This window comes from Orcinus orca, chromosome 6, assembly GCF_937001465.1.
Source record: "Orcinus orca chromosome 6, mOrcOrc1.1, whole genome shotgun sequence".
Taxonomy (NCBI): Eukaryota; Metazoa; Chordata; class Mammalia; order Artiodactyla; family Delphinidae; genus Orcinus; species Orcinus orca.
Genome location: NC_064564.1, coordinates 111,616,401 through 111,633,247, shown reverse-complemented (window position 1 = coordinate 111,633,247; position 16,847 = coordinate 111,616,401). Strand labels below are relative to the sequence as shown.

At 48.0% G+C, this 16,847-nt stretch overlaps 1 protein-coding gene across 4 annotated transcripts in view; it reads right to left on the bottom strand.

The window, feature by feature from the left end:
• Nucleotides 1-16,847, bottom strand: part of MVB12B (multivesicular body subunit 12B) — a 177,444-nt gene that overhangs the window by 101,052 nt on the left and 59,545 nt on the right. For all 4 annotated transcript variants that reach the window (XM_004269214.4, XM_049710740.1, XM_033427191.2 and 1 more), the window contains 3 exons: nucleotides 15,779-15,875; nucleotides 7,702-7,831; nucleotides 4,854-4,976 (listed from right to left, as the gene is read on the bottom strand). In XM_004269214.4, coding sequence (XP_004269262.2) covers nucleotides 4,854-4,976; nucleotides 7,702-7,831; nucleotides 15,779-15,875 — 350 coding nt within the window. The remainder of the gene's footprint in view (nucleotides 1-4,853; nucleotides 4,977-7,701; nucleotides 7,832-15,778; nucleotides 15,876-16,847) is intronic.

Here is a 16,847-nt window from a genome sequence, read left to right as displayed (position 1 = left end):
CTTTATTAATTTTTTAAAATGTTAAGCCCAAACCTACCTCCTTATAACTTCATCCCACCTGATCTAATTTTGCCTTCAGGAGCTCCCAATGCCCCAGCCCCACCTGGAAGCACTTCTACTTTCCCTTCTACACGGCGACCATTTAGACATTTGAAGCCAGCTGCCTCACCTTGACTCAGATCAAAACTCAGCGATTCCTCACACTCAAGCTCAATGCTCGAGTCGGGTAACTTTGACAAGGTGGTGCATGGCGGTGGACGCGACCCTCCTGATGTCCTGACAGGCGCAGGACACCGGGTCAGGGGGCGTGCCCCACTGTGCACGCCAGGCTGCGCTCGAGGTACCCAAGCTCATGCCCAGCCTGGCTCCTTCACGTGGACCGCTGCTAAGCCACATCTCCTCAATTTGGTGCCCGAGCAGTTGACTTTTTGAACCTTGGGGGCCCTGTCCATTTTCGCCATCACCTTTCATCCCCTGGTAGCGGCAGGGTGTTCTGGCTGTAGAGGAGATGCGGAGCATTGATTCTGTCACTCAGCACATCAGCTCTCCCTAATGACTCTGTGTCATCTGCACATTTGATATGCATGCCTCTGATGTCTTTATCAAGCCACGGGTTCTGCTGTTCAGCAAGCCGGGGGGCAGCAGCCCACCAGGGCCCCTCGTGGGAAGGCACAGAACAGTTCACTCAGCCACACTCTGGGGCTACTGGCACTCCATCAACTGCGAGTCCACCTGCCTCCCCGAGCTTTTCCGGACCTCGGTTCCAGCAGAAGCTGAACCACCTCTTCCCCGCAGAATCATATGTGAGAGCCGGTGTGTGGGACAGGAGTGGGGGCTGCTCTGGCTGAAGGGGGAAGGTGCTTCCTCTGTCTGCACGTGCCCCAAGGCAGCAGCAAAGAAGCAATCGGAAAAGCCCAAATCCAGGGACCCCGATGTTTGCTCACACACACCAGGCCGACTTGCAAAGCTGAGGCCAGCCCGGGAGAGAGGTGGGGACGTGGGATCATGCCCAATGCCCAAGGCCAGGCCCACCCTGCTGATCAGTGTGTGTGAAGCAGACGGCAGAGGACGGGGCAGCGCTGGGGCCCAGGGAGAAGAAGAAGGCTCCAGGTCCCCGGAAGAAGTGGCACGCCCTTCTTCACGTGGGAAAAACTGTCAAGAAATGAGCGCAGAGACGTGTGTGTGTGTGTGTGTGTGTGTGTGTGTGTGTGTGTGTGTGTGTGTGATGAAGACTCGCTGGGTGAGGAAGAGGAGCTCTGCCAACACGTCTTATCCTGCCTTTGGCCGTGACCTTCGACCACTGTGCCCCATTCACCGGATACAGCCAAGGGGACTGCCCATACTGAAAGGACGACGCCACATCTGGCCCCACGACTAGCATTCTCTGCAGTAACGGAGGAAACAGGCAGGAGGTGCTCGTTCTGAAGGGCAGTACCGGCCTCTGGAAAGGGAAGGCGGCTCTGCCAGGACCACGAGGGCCTCAGGTGGTGACCCATCAACAGAAACTCCACCAGCTGCCCCTTTTGTCTGACATAAGCTGGGGACGACAGCTCTCCAAAAAGTGACAGGAAGTTCTTTGATATACGAGTGACAACGAAAGAAATGTAGGCAGCGAACACGTTTTTAGCTTTTCAGACAGAAGCTCCGGCTCAAGAAGGCAACAAGGTCGGCTACTGGCCCTCCCTGACTCCCTTCCTTCCCCTGGGGACTGGCTGGGAAAATGGCCCGCTGCCCGCGGGGGAACCGGCCTGCCTGTCCTCCAGGCTCCTCCAAATCTGGTCAGTAGAGGGCGCTGCATCACCACACTCTCCCTCCAGCCTGGGCTTTGCAACTTGATCCCTGTGTCCACACAAAGACCACAGCTGAGGTATTTCTTATGCTTGTGGTTTAATAGTACAGGAGAAAGAAGCAGCAAAAACAAACTTGCTATTTTATGATATGATATCACCTATGTAAAAAGTACACAGAAAAATGACTTGAAGGAAATATAGCCAAAGGTTATGAGCCTTTGCTTACTGGAGATGGAATTCGTTTTTTTCATTATTTTCTATACTCTGTCAGTTTTCTACAAGCTTGTATTCCTCTCATAATCAGAAAAACCTGAGGAGTCTTCAGGGACTCAGGAGCTGTCTGCAGGTGGGAGTGGAGAGGCTGCAGCCCAGGGTCTGAGGCTGTTGGAGAAGCATTTGTTGCAAAACTGAATATATGCCTGCACCTGGGCTGAGCTCTGGGAAATAAAAGGCACTAGACACAGTCCCTGCCTTTAAGGAGTTTACAACATGAGTGAAGGTATAACGGCTGAGAAGCGCTCTGAGGGGAGAGCCTGGCACAGGCACAGGGCACTCAGGGAAGGCCTCCTGGGAGAGGCGGCATTTGCGCTGACATCTGAGGTGGGGGATGGGAGACACACCTGATGCACAGGTGTCCACATGAGCAAAGGCACAGAAGCACAAAACAGGAAGGGGAAAAGAGGCTATTGGCTCAAAGTTTGAGGCGTGGGGACAAGAGAGAGAAGACTAATCCTGGGATCCAGACCTGGAGGCCTCCATCCTACAGGCCCACTGCAGACCCCCAGCGGAGACAAAAGCCTCATCCACTGCTCACCACCAGAGAGAAAGCCGTTAGGTTCCTCTGCTGGACAGATTGCAGGGATCTGAAGCCTCACGGAGTAACACACTCCTCATTTCATAAATCTTCAGTGGAAAATTTGAAAAATCAGCATTTCTTTTTTTTTTTTTTTTTTGCGGTACGCGGGCCTCTTACTGCTGTGGCCTCTCCCGTTGCGGAGCACAGGCTCCGGACGCGCAGGCTCAGCGGCCGTGGCTCACGGGCCCAGCCGCTCCGCAGCATGTGGGATCCTCCCGGACCGGGGCACGAACCCGTGTCCCCTGCATCGGCAGGCGGACTCTCAACCACTGCGCCACCAGGGAAGCCCAGCATTTCATTTCTTATCAAAGATGCACAATAGGAGAACAATACGAAAACTGAAGAACATAAAAAAACCCTGATGAATTAGGGGGCTCATGTAGGTGTACAGGCCATCTGTAAATTACTGCATAGTGAGAGAGGAGAGCTTGGGACAGACAAGTGGTTTTTACTGAGAAGCATTAATGTAACATTCAATTATCCTACTGCATACTGGCTGACTTAACTCAGTCAAATTAGAATACATTTTATATTGACTATTTTGACATTTGCTTCATTTGGCAAGTAAAACAAAACTGATCCAATTTCCTTGAAGCCATTGTAAACCATAAACTGTACAACAAGAGGTTATAAAATACATAAGCCTCACAAGGCTTGTTCCCAAGCACTATCTCCAGTTCTGTGTGGCTCTCTGTGGCCTGTGTTCTCGGGTCCCCTGGCTTCACTTCCTAGAGCCCGCGCGCCCATGCTGACCGGCTAGTTTCTGGGGAGATCGCTCTTCCTGCCTTAAGTGGAGAATCAGAGCTCTTCCTTTATCTCACAGCAAGTTAAAACCTGCCCTGAGGTGGTGCCTATTTCTAGGCCCTTCCAGACCATATAATGTCAACAGGAAGCAGCTGGAACCTCTCCAAGGCGACGGGCCTGAGCTGACCCTGAGCACACATGACGGCAACCGCAGCCTCGACGGTGCCCTGGGCAGTGAGAAAGGAACTCCAAAGTGCTACTGAGCTGTGCGAGCCTTATACTCCTAAACCAAAGACGCGCAACTCTGGGAAGCTCATCAGCTACTCATATCCCTTCACACCAAAGTGAAACTGAAAACTGTCAATACTCCTCAAGTTTCAGGCCATGGCAGGGGTAGATACGACTAAGTACCGCTCTTGGTTTGTGAAACTGTCGAGAGTGAAAAAGGCCAGACTGTCTTCTGGAGGACACCCCGAAGGACAGGCCCCGAGCTGCCGGCTCACGACTGTGCGTTCGTCCGAGGCAGCGGGAAGCCCAGCAGAGGAACAGGGCGCAGGAGACCGCCTGTGGCACCCTCTCCCCTGACTCCCGGGGGCAGGGTGTGGACCGTGGGGCGTGGGGAGGGGGAGGCACCCAGTAATGGTTTTGTCCTGTTCCTGGCCGATTTTGCGCACCTCGAACTGCCCACGCGGAAGCTCTGAGATCCGTCCTCATTTACGTCACGTCCAGCTCCAAATGGCACTACCTCACAACTTCGTACTGGTTTTATTTACTTTTGTAATTCCTTTCTCAAGCTTAGTCTATCATTGCTGTTTGTTCCCTGTCCTCAAATAATTTACTGCTAATGATGCAGAGGTTTTTGATGGGACAGAAGGTGCTGAGACCACTACTGCCTCTGCTCCAACGGAAATCAGGTGCAGAGACCAGTCTGCTCACCCAAGTTTCTTTGTGGAAACAACTATTTAAAACTAACAGCCCCTGAAAAACTTCTCACTATTCTCTCCTACCCAAAGTACCTATATCTCTTAGTTTGTAGCTCTTTGGGAACAGGAACAATATGGAAATGAACAAAATTACCTACCAATCCTCCTGGAGTTGAAAGAGTTGCTGGCCAAGGCAGAGAAGAAATTCCACCTTTTACGGCCAGCACTCCCAGCAGCGTGGCTACAGGTCATGTGTCTGTGTGCGACTATGAGCTCTTTAGAATAACAAGCCCATTTTAAGTTGCATATTCTGCTATTTTAGAAGCCTGCAGAATAGGTGCAAGACAGAATGGCTTTTACGTTCATGTAACGCAAAGATTTCTAACTGGCTTTGTGAAATCTCCTCTAAAGGTATATCGCTTCTGCAATGTTTCCGCAGATACCAAGTGGAGGGGTTCTAAGACGTTACGCAGTGGGACCCAAGACCACATGACTCTGTGACATGCATAACAGAACAAGATGCCACTGACAGGGCCTCACCTGGGAAGGTTGGGGGCTGGGGTGGAAGCAGCTGATGACTGGGAAGGCGTCGTGGGTTGAGATGAGTCATGATTTCTTGGTACTCTGCCCATTCGATACCAGATCCCCATGCTGTTCAACTCCCTTTAGGAGAAAAGAGAAGTCTTCATGGCACCGTTTAACATAAAATTACCTGAGCTACAAAGCAAACCAACTCATTTAAGAGAATCACAGCCTCAGACGCCAGGGAATCGATTCTCGCCCATGAAAGTGGGTTACATCACCTCCCTTTGTGCTCTGGGCATCACAGTTCAAAGCCTAACGTGATGGCAACTGTCCCGACTCAGCAGGCCCGTCTGACGTGGCCATCTTCTTCCCCCACCCCTGGGCCTGCCTTCCTACTACATGCTATCAACATTTTCCTTGGTTCTCGGTCTGCAAAATTCTTCGTATTCCGCCATTTCATTGTGGGTATTTGTGCGATCGTCTGCTTCAAGTTCTTTGTGTGGTTGGGGCGAGACAGACAGGGCACTGGGCTGACCCGTGTGCCTGGTGTTCAGCTATGGGGAGAACGAGCCCCACCCAGCTCCATGCCGTGCCGCCCCCCTCCCCCTGCCCCCCCACCTCCAGGGTGAAGCTCCTCACTGCCTGGTGTCACCTGGTGTCAGCCTCATTCTCAGGCTCAGTCTGGGAGACATCTTCGCAGAGCCCGAGGCATGTGTCCCGTGAACCACCACAACTAAGGGTGGTGACAACAGGGCCCGACGGATGCCACGTCAGGGTTCCTGTTACTTGATCTGCACACACCCCCGCAGCCCGGCCCCATGCCCCACGGTCACAAGTGTTTATGAGACAGGCATACTCGCAGGAACTGTAACAGGATTGTTTTAGACACATCAACGTCCAACTGCTCAGCTGCCGCACAGAACTACACGTTGGGATGTAGAGGAAGATCATCCCTCCAAAAACCGAGAACAGGTTTGTTCAGAGCATTCTTCTGGTGGCCCCTCGGTACACGCGGAGCTGTCCTGAACCACAGCCGCGTCGTATCAGATGGTTGATTCCACTCAGCTGCACTGATTCTGCCGCCTCTCGGCATCAGGCCACAGTCAGGCCTTGGAGGAGCTGTTCCCAGTCTGACAACCCCAGACCTTTGCAAAGTAACCTGTGGAACTGTGCCCATTCTTAAGAAAAAGCGACAGAGCTCTGAACACTGAATTCTCTTTCCTTAAAAATAACACTGGAATTGTCTTCCTCTGAAAAAGAATTTTTGCCCCAAGATGAAACAAAAATATACTTTATTTAGCAATCTTTTGAAAATGATATAAAAAAAGGGATTCTAGTTTTGATTACCAAGACATATATGGTAAGAATCTATTCTTTAGAATTGTTTAAATTGGTTAAAAATCGAATCTTTTAAAGTAGCATAGTGTGTAATTTCAAAGAACTGAATACACATAGCAACTGAATATACATAATACATGTAGTAATTATTAAACCGTTGGTTTCTACTATTTGTATGTAAATGGCTGTTTCTAAGATACCTGAAGTCTGGTTATTTTCTTACCTATTTTCTACTTCCATAATCCTGTTTCCATAATGACTTTAAACCATGTTGCAAAACAGGATTTCTGAGTGTGTAGAAAGGGTATGATCATAGAGTCCTTTTCTAAAAAAATTAATTATTAATTTATGGCTGCATTGGGTCTTTGTTGCTGCGCGCAGGCTTTCTCTAGTTGCGGCGAGCAGGGGCTACTCTTCGTTGCTGTGCGCGGGCTTCTCACTGCAGTGGCTTCTCTTGTTGCAGAGCACGGGCTCTAGGCACGCAGGCTTCAGCCGTTGTGGCTTGGAGGCTCTAGAGCGCAGGTTCAGTAGTTGTGGCGCACAGGCTTAGTTGCTCTGCGGCATGTGGGATCTTCCTGGACCAGGGCTTGAACCCGTGTCCCCTGCATCGGCAGGCAGATTCTTAACCACTGCGCCACCAGGGAAACCTGAGTCCTTCTTAAGGACCACAAGATCTTGAGACAGAGAATCAGATTCCATAGCTCAAGGGTCCAAACAAGCTATCGTGCACCAAGATGAAAATAACCTCTATTTCTGTGACACCTGCTCCCCACGTGCTTCAAGCAAACACTGCAGCTCTCTCTCTCTCTCTCTATCACCCAGTCCGTGAGCAGCCTTCAAGTAAAGGCCGTGGCTTTTCGAGTAAAGAGGAGGGTCTGGGCTCAAATGAGCAAGATCCAGGAGGCCGACCTCAAAAGCCAAGTAGGAGAACGCATCCATGATGTAGGGACCCACAGGGATAAGCAAGAAGATTGCAAAGCCGGCCAGGGAGAGGCACGTGGCCAAGAGGCCGAAAACCCTCAACCACACTATGAATTTGAGAGACCCGAACTTCAGCTGACTGAGTGTAATGGGTGAACACCTATTATCTTTTGGACATCCAGCATCCCTTCATCCCTCTTCTGACTCTTTACCTTCCCTCCATATTCGGGGAGCAGCCACCCCTCATTCCCAGTGCCTGAGTTCCAATGGAGCTGACCCCACTTACAGCTCAGACTTGGTCAATCAGAGATCGACATTTTCCTGGTAGCAGCGACGGGCTCAGGGTGCACGTGACCCCAGTGAGATCAATCAAGACCGAGGGGAATGAATTCTAGAACTTCTGAATACTGGTCAGGAGCATGGTGTCCTGAACCAGCGGCCTCCCAGGTAGGAAGGGCAGCAAGGAGAGCTAAGGCCAGAGGCTGATGAGAGGCAGACGGCTGAGCCCACGGGTCACACAGAAGGTCTCAGGACCCGGTCCCCAGGGGTGATGTGAGCACCCTCAGCGGACAGCAGAGATGAGACTGGGGTTGCTGAGACTTACCCAATGAACGTGTACTGAGGAGGGGCCTGCTTGGTCCGGCCCATGATCCGAATGTCACAAATGGCAGCTTCGGTTGAGTCCCGTGGGATGAATTTAATGCACAGCCTCTTCTTCCTAAAAGCCACTTCCTCTGAAGGAAAGGACAAGAAAAGGGATGAGTCTTCCAGAGGTGCCCACGTCTCCGTTTTCAACACCATGTCTCCTGTCACGTTCCCTTCCCGGCGGTGGAAGTGACCAGCCATCCAAGTCGCCCGAAAGAAGGGCTGGACGCAGGGCTGCAGTGGACAGGCCCAGTCACCCTGCTCTGCATTTGGGGCCTGACCCCCGACAACCCCTGCCAAGAAGGGGCCCAAAGGGCACACACACCTCTGCAAGGAGCATCCTGGAATAAACCCACGACTACAACCTGCTCGCTGCTCCAGCCATCAGATACAAACACACGGACACCCTGAGTGTCAACACATTTCACTACATGGTCTTTTTTCTTTTTCACTTTTTAAAAAATTTATTTATTTATTTATATTTAAAATTTTTACTTTTTGGCCACGCCACACGGCATGTGGGATCTTAGTTCCCCGAACCAGGGATCTAACCCGTGTCCCCTGCAGTTGGAAGCGCGGAGTCTCAACCGCTGGACCACCAGGGAAGTCCTTTTTCACTTTTTATTACAGAAATTTTCAACCATTCCCCCAAACAGAGAGAACAGTAAGATGAATCCACATGTTCCCATCATCCGGTTTTAACACTGTCAACAATGGGCGACCTGGTTTCTCCTTCCCCCACCCCCTCCAGCTTTACTGGAGATTTACAATGACTCCCCAACACCATGTCACGTCACCCACCAAAATCTCAGTAGGTATCCATGGCAGGCTTTTTTTTTTAAATTATTATTATTTTTTACCATGACTGGTATCATTCCTAACAAAATGAACAATGATTCCTTAATATCATCCAAGAGTCTATACTCAAGTTTTCTCCGTTATCTCAAAAGTGTCGTTTAACTATTGGTTTGTCTGGACCGAGACCCAAACACCATCTGTGCACTGCATTTGGTTGTTAGGCCTCTTTTGTTCTGTGGCAACCCCTCCACCTTCCCTTTATCTTCAGGGCATTGATAGGATGGAGAACTCAGGTCACCCCCTGTACTTCCCGTAAACCGGCAGAGTGAAAGGCTCGATTCGATTCCGATCAGGCAGGAGCCCTTCACAGGTGACGCAATGTACATCCGACGGTGTCACACGTGCGGCCTGGGGCTCAGCTGGGCCACCCTCGGTAGGTCCCACTGCTGTTGGTACCTCAGTTATAAAGTCCCCAACAACCATGCTCATGAGGTTTTCTCATCCCCTGATGACTGTTGCCTAGATTCATAATCTCATTAAAGTCGTCAACACAGTGATTTTCTGTCATTCCTTCTGCATTTATTAGCTGGAATTTTTCTATATAAAAAACATCTTATTTTTCAACTACCTGGTCTCCCTGAAACATGCTTTGTTACAGGAAAGGAGAGATAAATATGTGATTCTTTTATTTATCAAGTCTTAGAGTGATGAGCTGGTACCCTAGCAACTGCCCAAGGTGAACCACCACCCACGTGTGTTTTGTTTGTTCATCTGTGGTTTTTAAACATGACTTTCAATCAACTGCAGCCATTCAGTACATGAGTCGGATAGATCTGGGGTGAAATTCCAACTCCACCATTATCCAGAACCATAATCTTAGGCAAGTGACTTAATTTATCGGTAAAAGGGAGTTAATGAAACCTGAGGCCATAGGGACACTGGGTGGATGAAATGTGATGACACATATGCTTCCCTTAGCCCCGTGCCTGGCACACAGTAAGTGCTCAGTAAAGAACAGCCATGGGGCTTCCCTGGGCGCAGTGGTTGAGAGTCTGCCTGCTAATGCATGGGACACGGGTTCGAGCCCTGGTCTGGGAGGATCCCACATGCCGCGGAGCAACTAGGCCAGTGAGCCACAACTACTGAGCCTGCGCGTCTGGAGCCTGTGCTCCGCAACGGGAGAGGCCACAACAGTGAGGCCCGTGCACCGCGATAAAGAGTGGCCCCCACTTGTCACAACTAGAGAAAGCCCTCGCACAGAAATGAAGACCCAACACAGCAAAAATAAATTAATTAATTAATAAACTCCTACCCCCAACATCTTCTTTAAAAAAAAAAAAAAAAGAACAACCATGGATGTTCTTACCGTTATTTATTTATTTATTTTTTAACATCTTTATTGGGGCTTACCGTTATTTTTTTATTTTTATTTTTTGCGGCATGTGGGCCTCTCACTGTTGTGGCCTCTCCCGCTGCGGAGCACAGGCTCTGGACGCGCAGGCTCAGCGGCCATGGCTCACGGGCCCAGCCGCTCCGTGGCATGTGGGATCTTCCCGGACCGGGGCACGAACCCGCGTCCCCTGCATCGGTAGGCGGAATCTCAACCACTGCGCCACCAGGGAAGTCCCTCACTGTATTATTGTAAGTAAGCCTCTGGCATACAATTTGTGTCAGTGTTTGGCATTGATTTTCAAGACCTTTCAGTTCCGTGGCAGGAAATAAGCACATTTAAATCAGGGAGCAGGATAAAGAGGGGAGTGCAGTCCTGCTGCTGGTCTTGATTTTTACCAAAGGGGAGATTAGAATCAGGTGCTGACATTTTGGGGGAACCAGATGGAAACTCAGAAACTTTGTGGGTTCTTTTCCTAGTGAGGAAACTGAGGGCTAGACCAGATCTACCAGCTATGAGTAATGATACTGGATACTGAATCCAGACCCCAAATATCGTATCCAAGAAGGCAGGGGCGGTAACTGGGGGTAAACTGTCCACAGCAACCCTGCAGCTTCAAAAACTATGAGCTCATAAGATCAGGCCTTTGAAAGTGTAAAGGAGGAGAGACCCTTCCTCAAAGTAAACTAAGATGCAGGTCTTTTATGCACTTGCTCTGCCAGCTGCTCTTTGCTCCATTCTTCCATCTACAGCAAACTCGGGGTAAGAGATGGAGCCACTAATTACACGTGCTTACACAGGCCTGACTTTAAGCAAACATACAGAGTCCACAGAAATGTGTTCAGTCACGCTAATGAACACAGAGAAAGGACACAGCACTTTACTAAAACAAACAGTCTTCCAGTTTTTTAAGTGCTATAGAGATTGCAACAAACTGTATTTTAAATTAATTACAGGAGTCTCATCTTTCTGGCTGATTTTATAAAATCAGGACCCTAAAAGCTCTCAAACATCACAGAGCTGACCACAGGTTTATCTGGTCAGCTTGAGCTCACCTGTCCCTGGGTAAAGGCTCCAGGAATGACCACATGACCTTAAATGAATAGGCGACCCTAAACTCACCCTTCCTTGTGTGATAAGACACTTGTTGGAGGTGCCAGGACCCGACCTCAGAATGCCCATGGGGCAGCAACCAGTGCACCCCCAGTCATGGTGGGGGGACTTCCCAGAATCACTGGGGCCCCACGGAAGCTAGACCAGGACTCAGCCCTGGGCCTCCTCGCTCAACTGGTTCAACAAATTGAGAGGAAAATGCAGAATGAGAACTCCCTTGGTTCTATAGTATATCAATATACAGACATTTTAAGCCACTTAGTTGTCAAAAACGAACGACAATGCAAATTTTAAAACTAAGAAAAACACAGGGGAAAAGTAGGAAATTAATACAAAAAGTCTACAAGGCAATTTTAGCTCTTAAAGAGACCATTCATATAAGAATAAGCAAAAGCAGCAGGCAAACACGTGAAAATATTCAGTTTTGCTAATAAATAATAAGTGAAAATTAAACAAAATTAGAGAGTAAAACTAAATAAAAAATGTAAAACCTATGCTGGCAGGCCGGTGACAAACAGGTACAAGCCGCGATCATTAGTGGCCACATGAACTGGTGTTCCTGGAAGTTAATTTGGCCTCAGAGGATAATAAAGCTTATCTTTATTGAGCCCATCCTCTGATCAAGGCACTGTGTATGGCAGGTACCTTAGGTGATTCAAAGATGAATTAAACACGGATCTTGCCCTCGAAGAAAGTAAGTAGCAAAGACATGAAGAAAACAGGTAAATATCCCCCCCATTTGAGGCAACTGAGGCCCGGGAGGCTGAAGTCATTTGCCCAGGGTCCCTCATGTGTAAGTGGCAGAGCCAGACTCAATATTAGGCGAGTCTGACTCCAGAGCCCAAGTTCTTCCCATGATGCCTGGTGCAGTCTGTCCTAACAGAGGTAAAGACGGGAACTCGGAAGCAGAATCGACCACTCCCTTTGGCTTCCCACCACTGTTACTGGCATTTGCTTACTCTCCTCCCTCCCTTCAACACAGGTGTGCTGTGCGAGGCAGGTAAAAAGCAGTAAAGAAGGCAGATGGGGACCCTGACCTCCGACTGATTATAGCCACCCGCTAGACTGAGCTCCTTGTGGGTTCTTTTCCTAGGCTCATCTTTATATCCCAAAGCCTGCAGTGCCTACAGTAGACACACATCCATTGTGGCTGACTGTGGAGAGGAGAGAGAGCTTGCTTCAGACTCACATCTAGGGATCAGAGGCTGTTTCACGCAGTCTTGAGCTCAGCCTTGAAAGACATGGGGTGTGGATACTCAGAGTTGATGGAAGGGGCCTTCAGGCCAGGAAAACAACAATGCAAATACGTGGAGTCCGAAAAGAAAGGAGCATAAAGACGGCACAGTAAGTGGCTCGGTCTGGGTAAAGCATGGGGTGCTTGAAGGTAAGAAGTACGTTGCAGAGCAGGGGTCCCGAACTCCCGGGCCATGGACCGGTACCGGTCCTCAGCCTGTTAGGAACTGGGCTGCACAGCAGGAGGTGAGCGGCGGGCGAGCGAAGCTTCATCTGCCACTGCCCATCGCTGGCACTGCCGCCTGAACCATCCTCCCCTCCCCCCGACAAAAACTGTCCTCCACGAAACCGGTCCCTGGTGCCAAAAAGCTTGGGGACCTCTGCTGTAGAGGAAGGTCGGAAGCAGGCCGTTGAGGACACATGACCCAGCAGCCTCAAGTCCTTGGAAACGCATCACAAGGAAATCATTCAAAATCTATACATGTTCAAATTGATCTACAGATTCAACACCATTCCTATCAAAATCCCACCTGGCTTCTCTGCAGAAACTGACTGATGTTAGAAGTCACATGGAAATTTGAGGGACCCAGAATAGCCAAAATCATCCTGACAAAGAAGAACCAAGTTGGAGGACTCACACCACTTGGTTTCAACACCTGCTACAAAGCTCCAGTAACCAAGGCTGTGTGGTTCTGGCATAAGGAAAGACATATATAGATCAATGGAAGAGAACTCAGAGACCAGAAACAAACCTTCATGCTTACAGTCAATTGGTATTCAACAAGGATGCTGAGACAATTCAACGGGGGAAAGAAGAGTCTTTTCAACAAATGGTGCTGGAACGACTGGATACTCACATGCAAAAGAATACATGTGTTTAAATCAACTATACTTCAATAAAAAATTTTTTAAAAAAAGAACAAATCTGAACCCCTATCTTGCACCATTCACAAACTTTAACTCAAAATGCATCAAAGACATAAATGAAAGAGCTGAAACTATAAAACTCTTAGAAGAAAACACAGGCATAAATCTTGGTGACCTTGGATTTGGCAATGGTTTCTTGGGTATGATTCCAACAGCATGAGCAACAAAGGAAAAAAACCCAGATAAATGGAACTCCACCAAAATAAAAAACTTTTGTGTTTCAAAGGACAGCATCAAGAAAATGGAATAACTGTACCTCAACTATACCTCAATTTAAAAAAAGAAAAAAAGTGAAATGAAAACCCATAGAATGGGAAAAATTTTTGCAAATCATATAACTGATAAAGGACATATCAAGAATATATTAAAACATTTTTACAACTCAATCGTAAAAAGAAAACCCAATTTTAGATGGGCAAAGAATTAGAATAGCCATTTCTCCAGAGAAAATTACAAATGGCTAATAAGCATATAAAAAAATGTTCAGCATCATTAGCCATAAGGGAAACACAAATCAAAACCACAATGAGAGACCACTGCATACCAGCTAAGATGGTGAGAATTAAAAAGAATGACAATAACAAGCGTTGAAGATGTGGAAAAACTGGAACCCTCAAACACTGCTGGCTGGAATGTAAAAGGGTATAGCTCCCTTGAGAAACAGTTTGGCAGTGTCTCAATTAGTTAAGTATGGAGTTACCATATGACCTAGCAATTCCACACTTAGGTATATACCCAAGAGCAATGAAAACATATGGCCACACAAAAGTTTGTGCATCCGTGTTCAAAGCAGCATTATTCATAATAACCCTAAGTAAAACAACCCAAATATCCATCAATTGAATGGATAAGCAAAATGGTACATCCATATAACAGAATATTACTTGGCGATAAAAGAAGGAATGAAGTGCTGCCATGCTGCAGCATGGACCTACCTTGACAACACTCTGCTATGTGAAAGAGGCCAGACGCAACAGACTACAGATTACACAACTTCACTTATATGGGACGTTCAGAACAGGCAAATCTATACGCAAAGTAGATCAGTGGCTGCCTAGGGCTGGCAGGGGGCAGGGAGGAGAGGACTAGGGAGAAATGGAGAGTGACTGCTAACGGGTACGGTTTCTTTTGGGGTGATGAAACGTTCTAAAATTGATTGTGGTAAGGGTTGCACAGCTCTGCGAATATACTAAAAACCACTGGATTGTAACTTTAAATGGGTAAATTGTATGGTATGTGAATTATACCTCAAGAAAGCTGTTATCCCCAAACTCCAATACATAAATATATAAAACCTATTGGTAAAAGGTGCTTAAACACATGCTTTTACAGAGTGGCACTACGGTTAAAAGTGTGGGGAGTCACGCTTGTGTGTGTAATCTAGTCATTCCCCCACTTCTAGATGTGTAACCTTGGATAAGCTCTTTAATCCCTAAGTAGTTACTGTGCCTCATTTTTCTCATATGTGAAATGGGTATAATAATACCCATCTCCAAATAGGGGTCTTACTGAAGATTAAATGAGATCAGGTATGTAGAGCATTTAGCATAAAGACATACTAAATACCAACTATCACAATTATTAGCTAATACACGTCAGTAACAAACAAAAGCAGCCCAATGTCCAAAAGTGAGGAGACTATTAAGAAAAGTAGGCTACACAATGGAATTCACTTGTTCCATTAAAATAACAGCTATGTGGGGATCTGTGTAAATATGGAAAGTCTGGTCCATAAGAAATGCTTGCAAGAAAACAGCAAACAAACAAACAAAAAGTAGGTCCAAAATGGGGCTAACAATGGAAAAATAAAGTATGTGGGACAAAAAGTGAAATGCAGAGTTTCACAAATGGATCATGTGTCATAAAGAAAGGATTCTCTGTATTTGTTTTTTATTTACTGCATCACTGTCGTGGGTATCCTAACATTGGTCACAAGTAATTTAAAATAAAACAAGTTATAGCACATCAAAATGAGGAGGCTCAACTACCCAGAGGTTTCCAGCTCTGTTTAATAACTGGCGAGCACGACAAGAACCTCGAAGTGCCCCAGGATCCTGAAGAAGCTTCCGACGTGTCAGCCACTCACTTCCGCTCTGTGTTGCTCAGGGATCAGAGTCTTCCCTCAATTTCGAATCCTGAGGACTCTAAGTTGCAGTCTTTCTGGTTCTGACTTTTCTTTGTGCTCCAAGAGCCAAAAATGGGGCTATTACCGCCCTTGTGTTCCCTGCGTGCTTTTGGTTTTTTCCTTTTGCTTCTGGGTCTCATGCCAAGCTTGGCTTCAGCAGCACCGGAGAACGGGCTAAGGACAAACTATAAGCGGTTTCACTGTCCCCTTCCTGAGTGAGCCGATTCAGCAGGGAGCACCGTTCTGCTCATTTACATGCCGCTACCCAGAACGCTGAAAACTCCTTGGAGAACCAAGTCAGGCATATGTCAAAAGCAGCAGGGTTTATTTGGGGCACGCAGTAAGGCCTCCTAAAATGTTTCCGAAGAAAAATGCACATAAGAATGTCTAAAAATATACCTGAAGGAAGAAAATTCTCATCGTGACAAGAAGTAGTAAGGGGCGACTCACGTGTGTCTACCGTCTCCTGAATTGGGATGAAGCCGACAGGCAGAGTGTCCTTGATGTCGATGAGCTTCATGTCCACTAACACGTTCCCTAAATGGCTCTTGGGAAGAAAGAAGAGAGAGAGATGATTAATATGAACACGCCTGCAGTGGGTTTGCCATCTTGGCTTCAAAATGCATGTTTAACACAAGACTCGCGCCGCTTCACGACAGCAGGTTAATTACAGTAGGTGTCATTTAATGCTCCCCAGCAGTTACACAGGGACTCTGGGGGCCCCCGGGGAGGAGTTTCATCTGCAGAACCTCAAAGCCACTCACTCAGATGTGGCCTTGGTTATTAGCAAGATGAGCCCTGAGCATCAGCTCTTGGGGTAGCAGGTTTAGAAAGAGCACATTCCTGGGGTGGTCGCTGCACAGGGAGAGCTGCATCTCAGCCTAACAGAGAACCCGTCACACTCCTAAGTGATCGCCCGTCTGCATACTGACACACATTTCGGTGGCTAGACACATTCTGTAAAACCCCACGAATCATAAACTAAGACACAGTGAAAAGCCCTGCTGCCTAATATTACGCATCTTCTAAAATGACATGCACAAGGGCCTATTATAGCTTCTACTTAGTGGTAGTGCACGGGGTCCACAGTGCGCAGTTTCCGTAACCAGTGCAAAAATATCTTCGAAGACAGCATGCCATCCTATAATTGCAAGAGAGAATTCTCTGCAAACGCACTGGCACTCACAGCCCACATTTCAAGTTGGAAACAAGCTCTAAAGTGATCTACCCTACAACTTAGATATGTGGGCCCACCTCGGAGATTTCATTAAATTCTTCAGTTAAAAAAAGAATGATGCCTTCTGATCCCAAATCTCTCCTGTCAGGATACCAGCAATGCACTTGGAATGCTCACCTTCCAGAAGCACCTCATCCCCACAAGTCCCCATGAGCACACTCTCAGTTTACCTGTTCTGCGCTCCCGGACGACCCCACCACCTTGCCCCGCACAGCAACTCCTCAGGCGTCCTGCTCAGAGAAGGGCGTGCCCCTCCGTCTCTGTGCCACACCCCATCCTGCG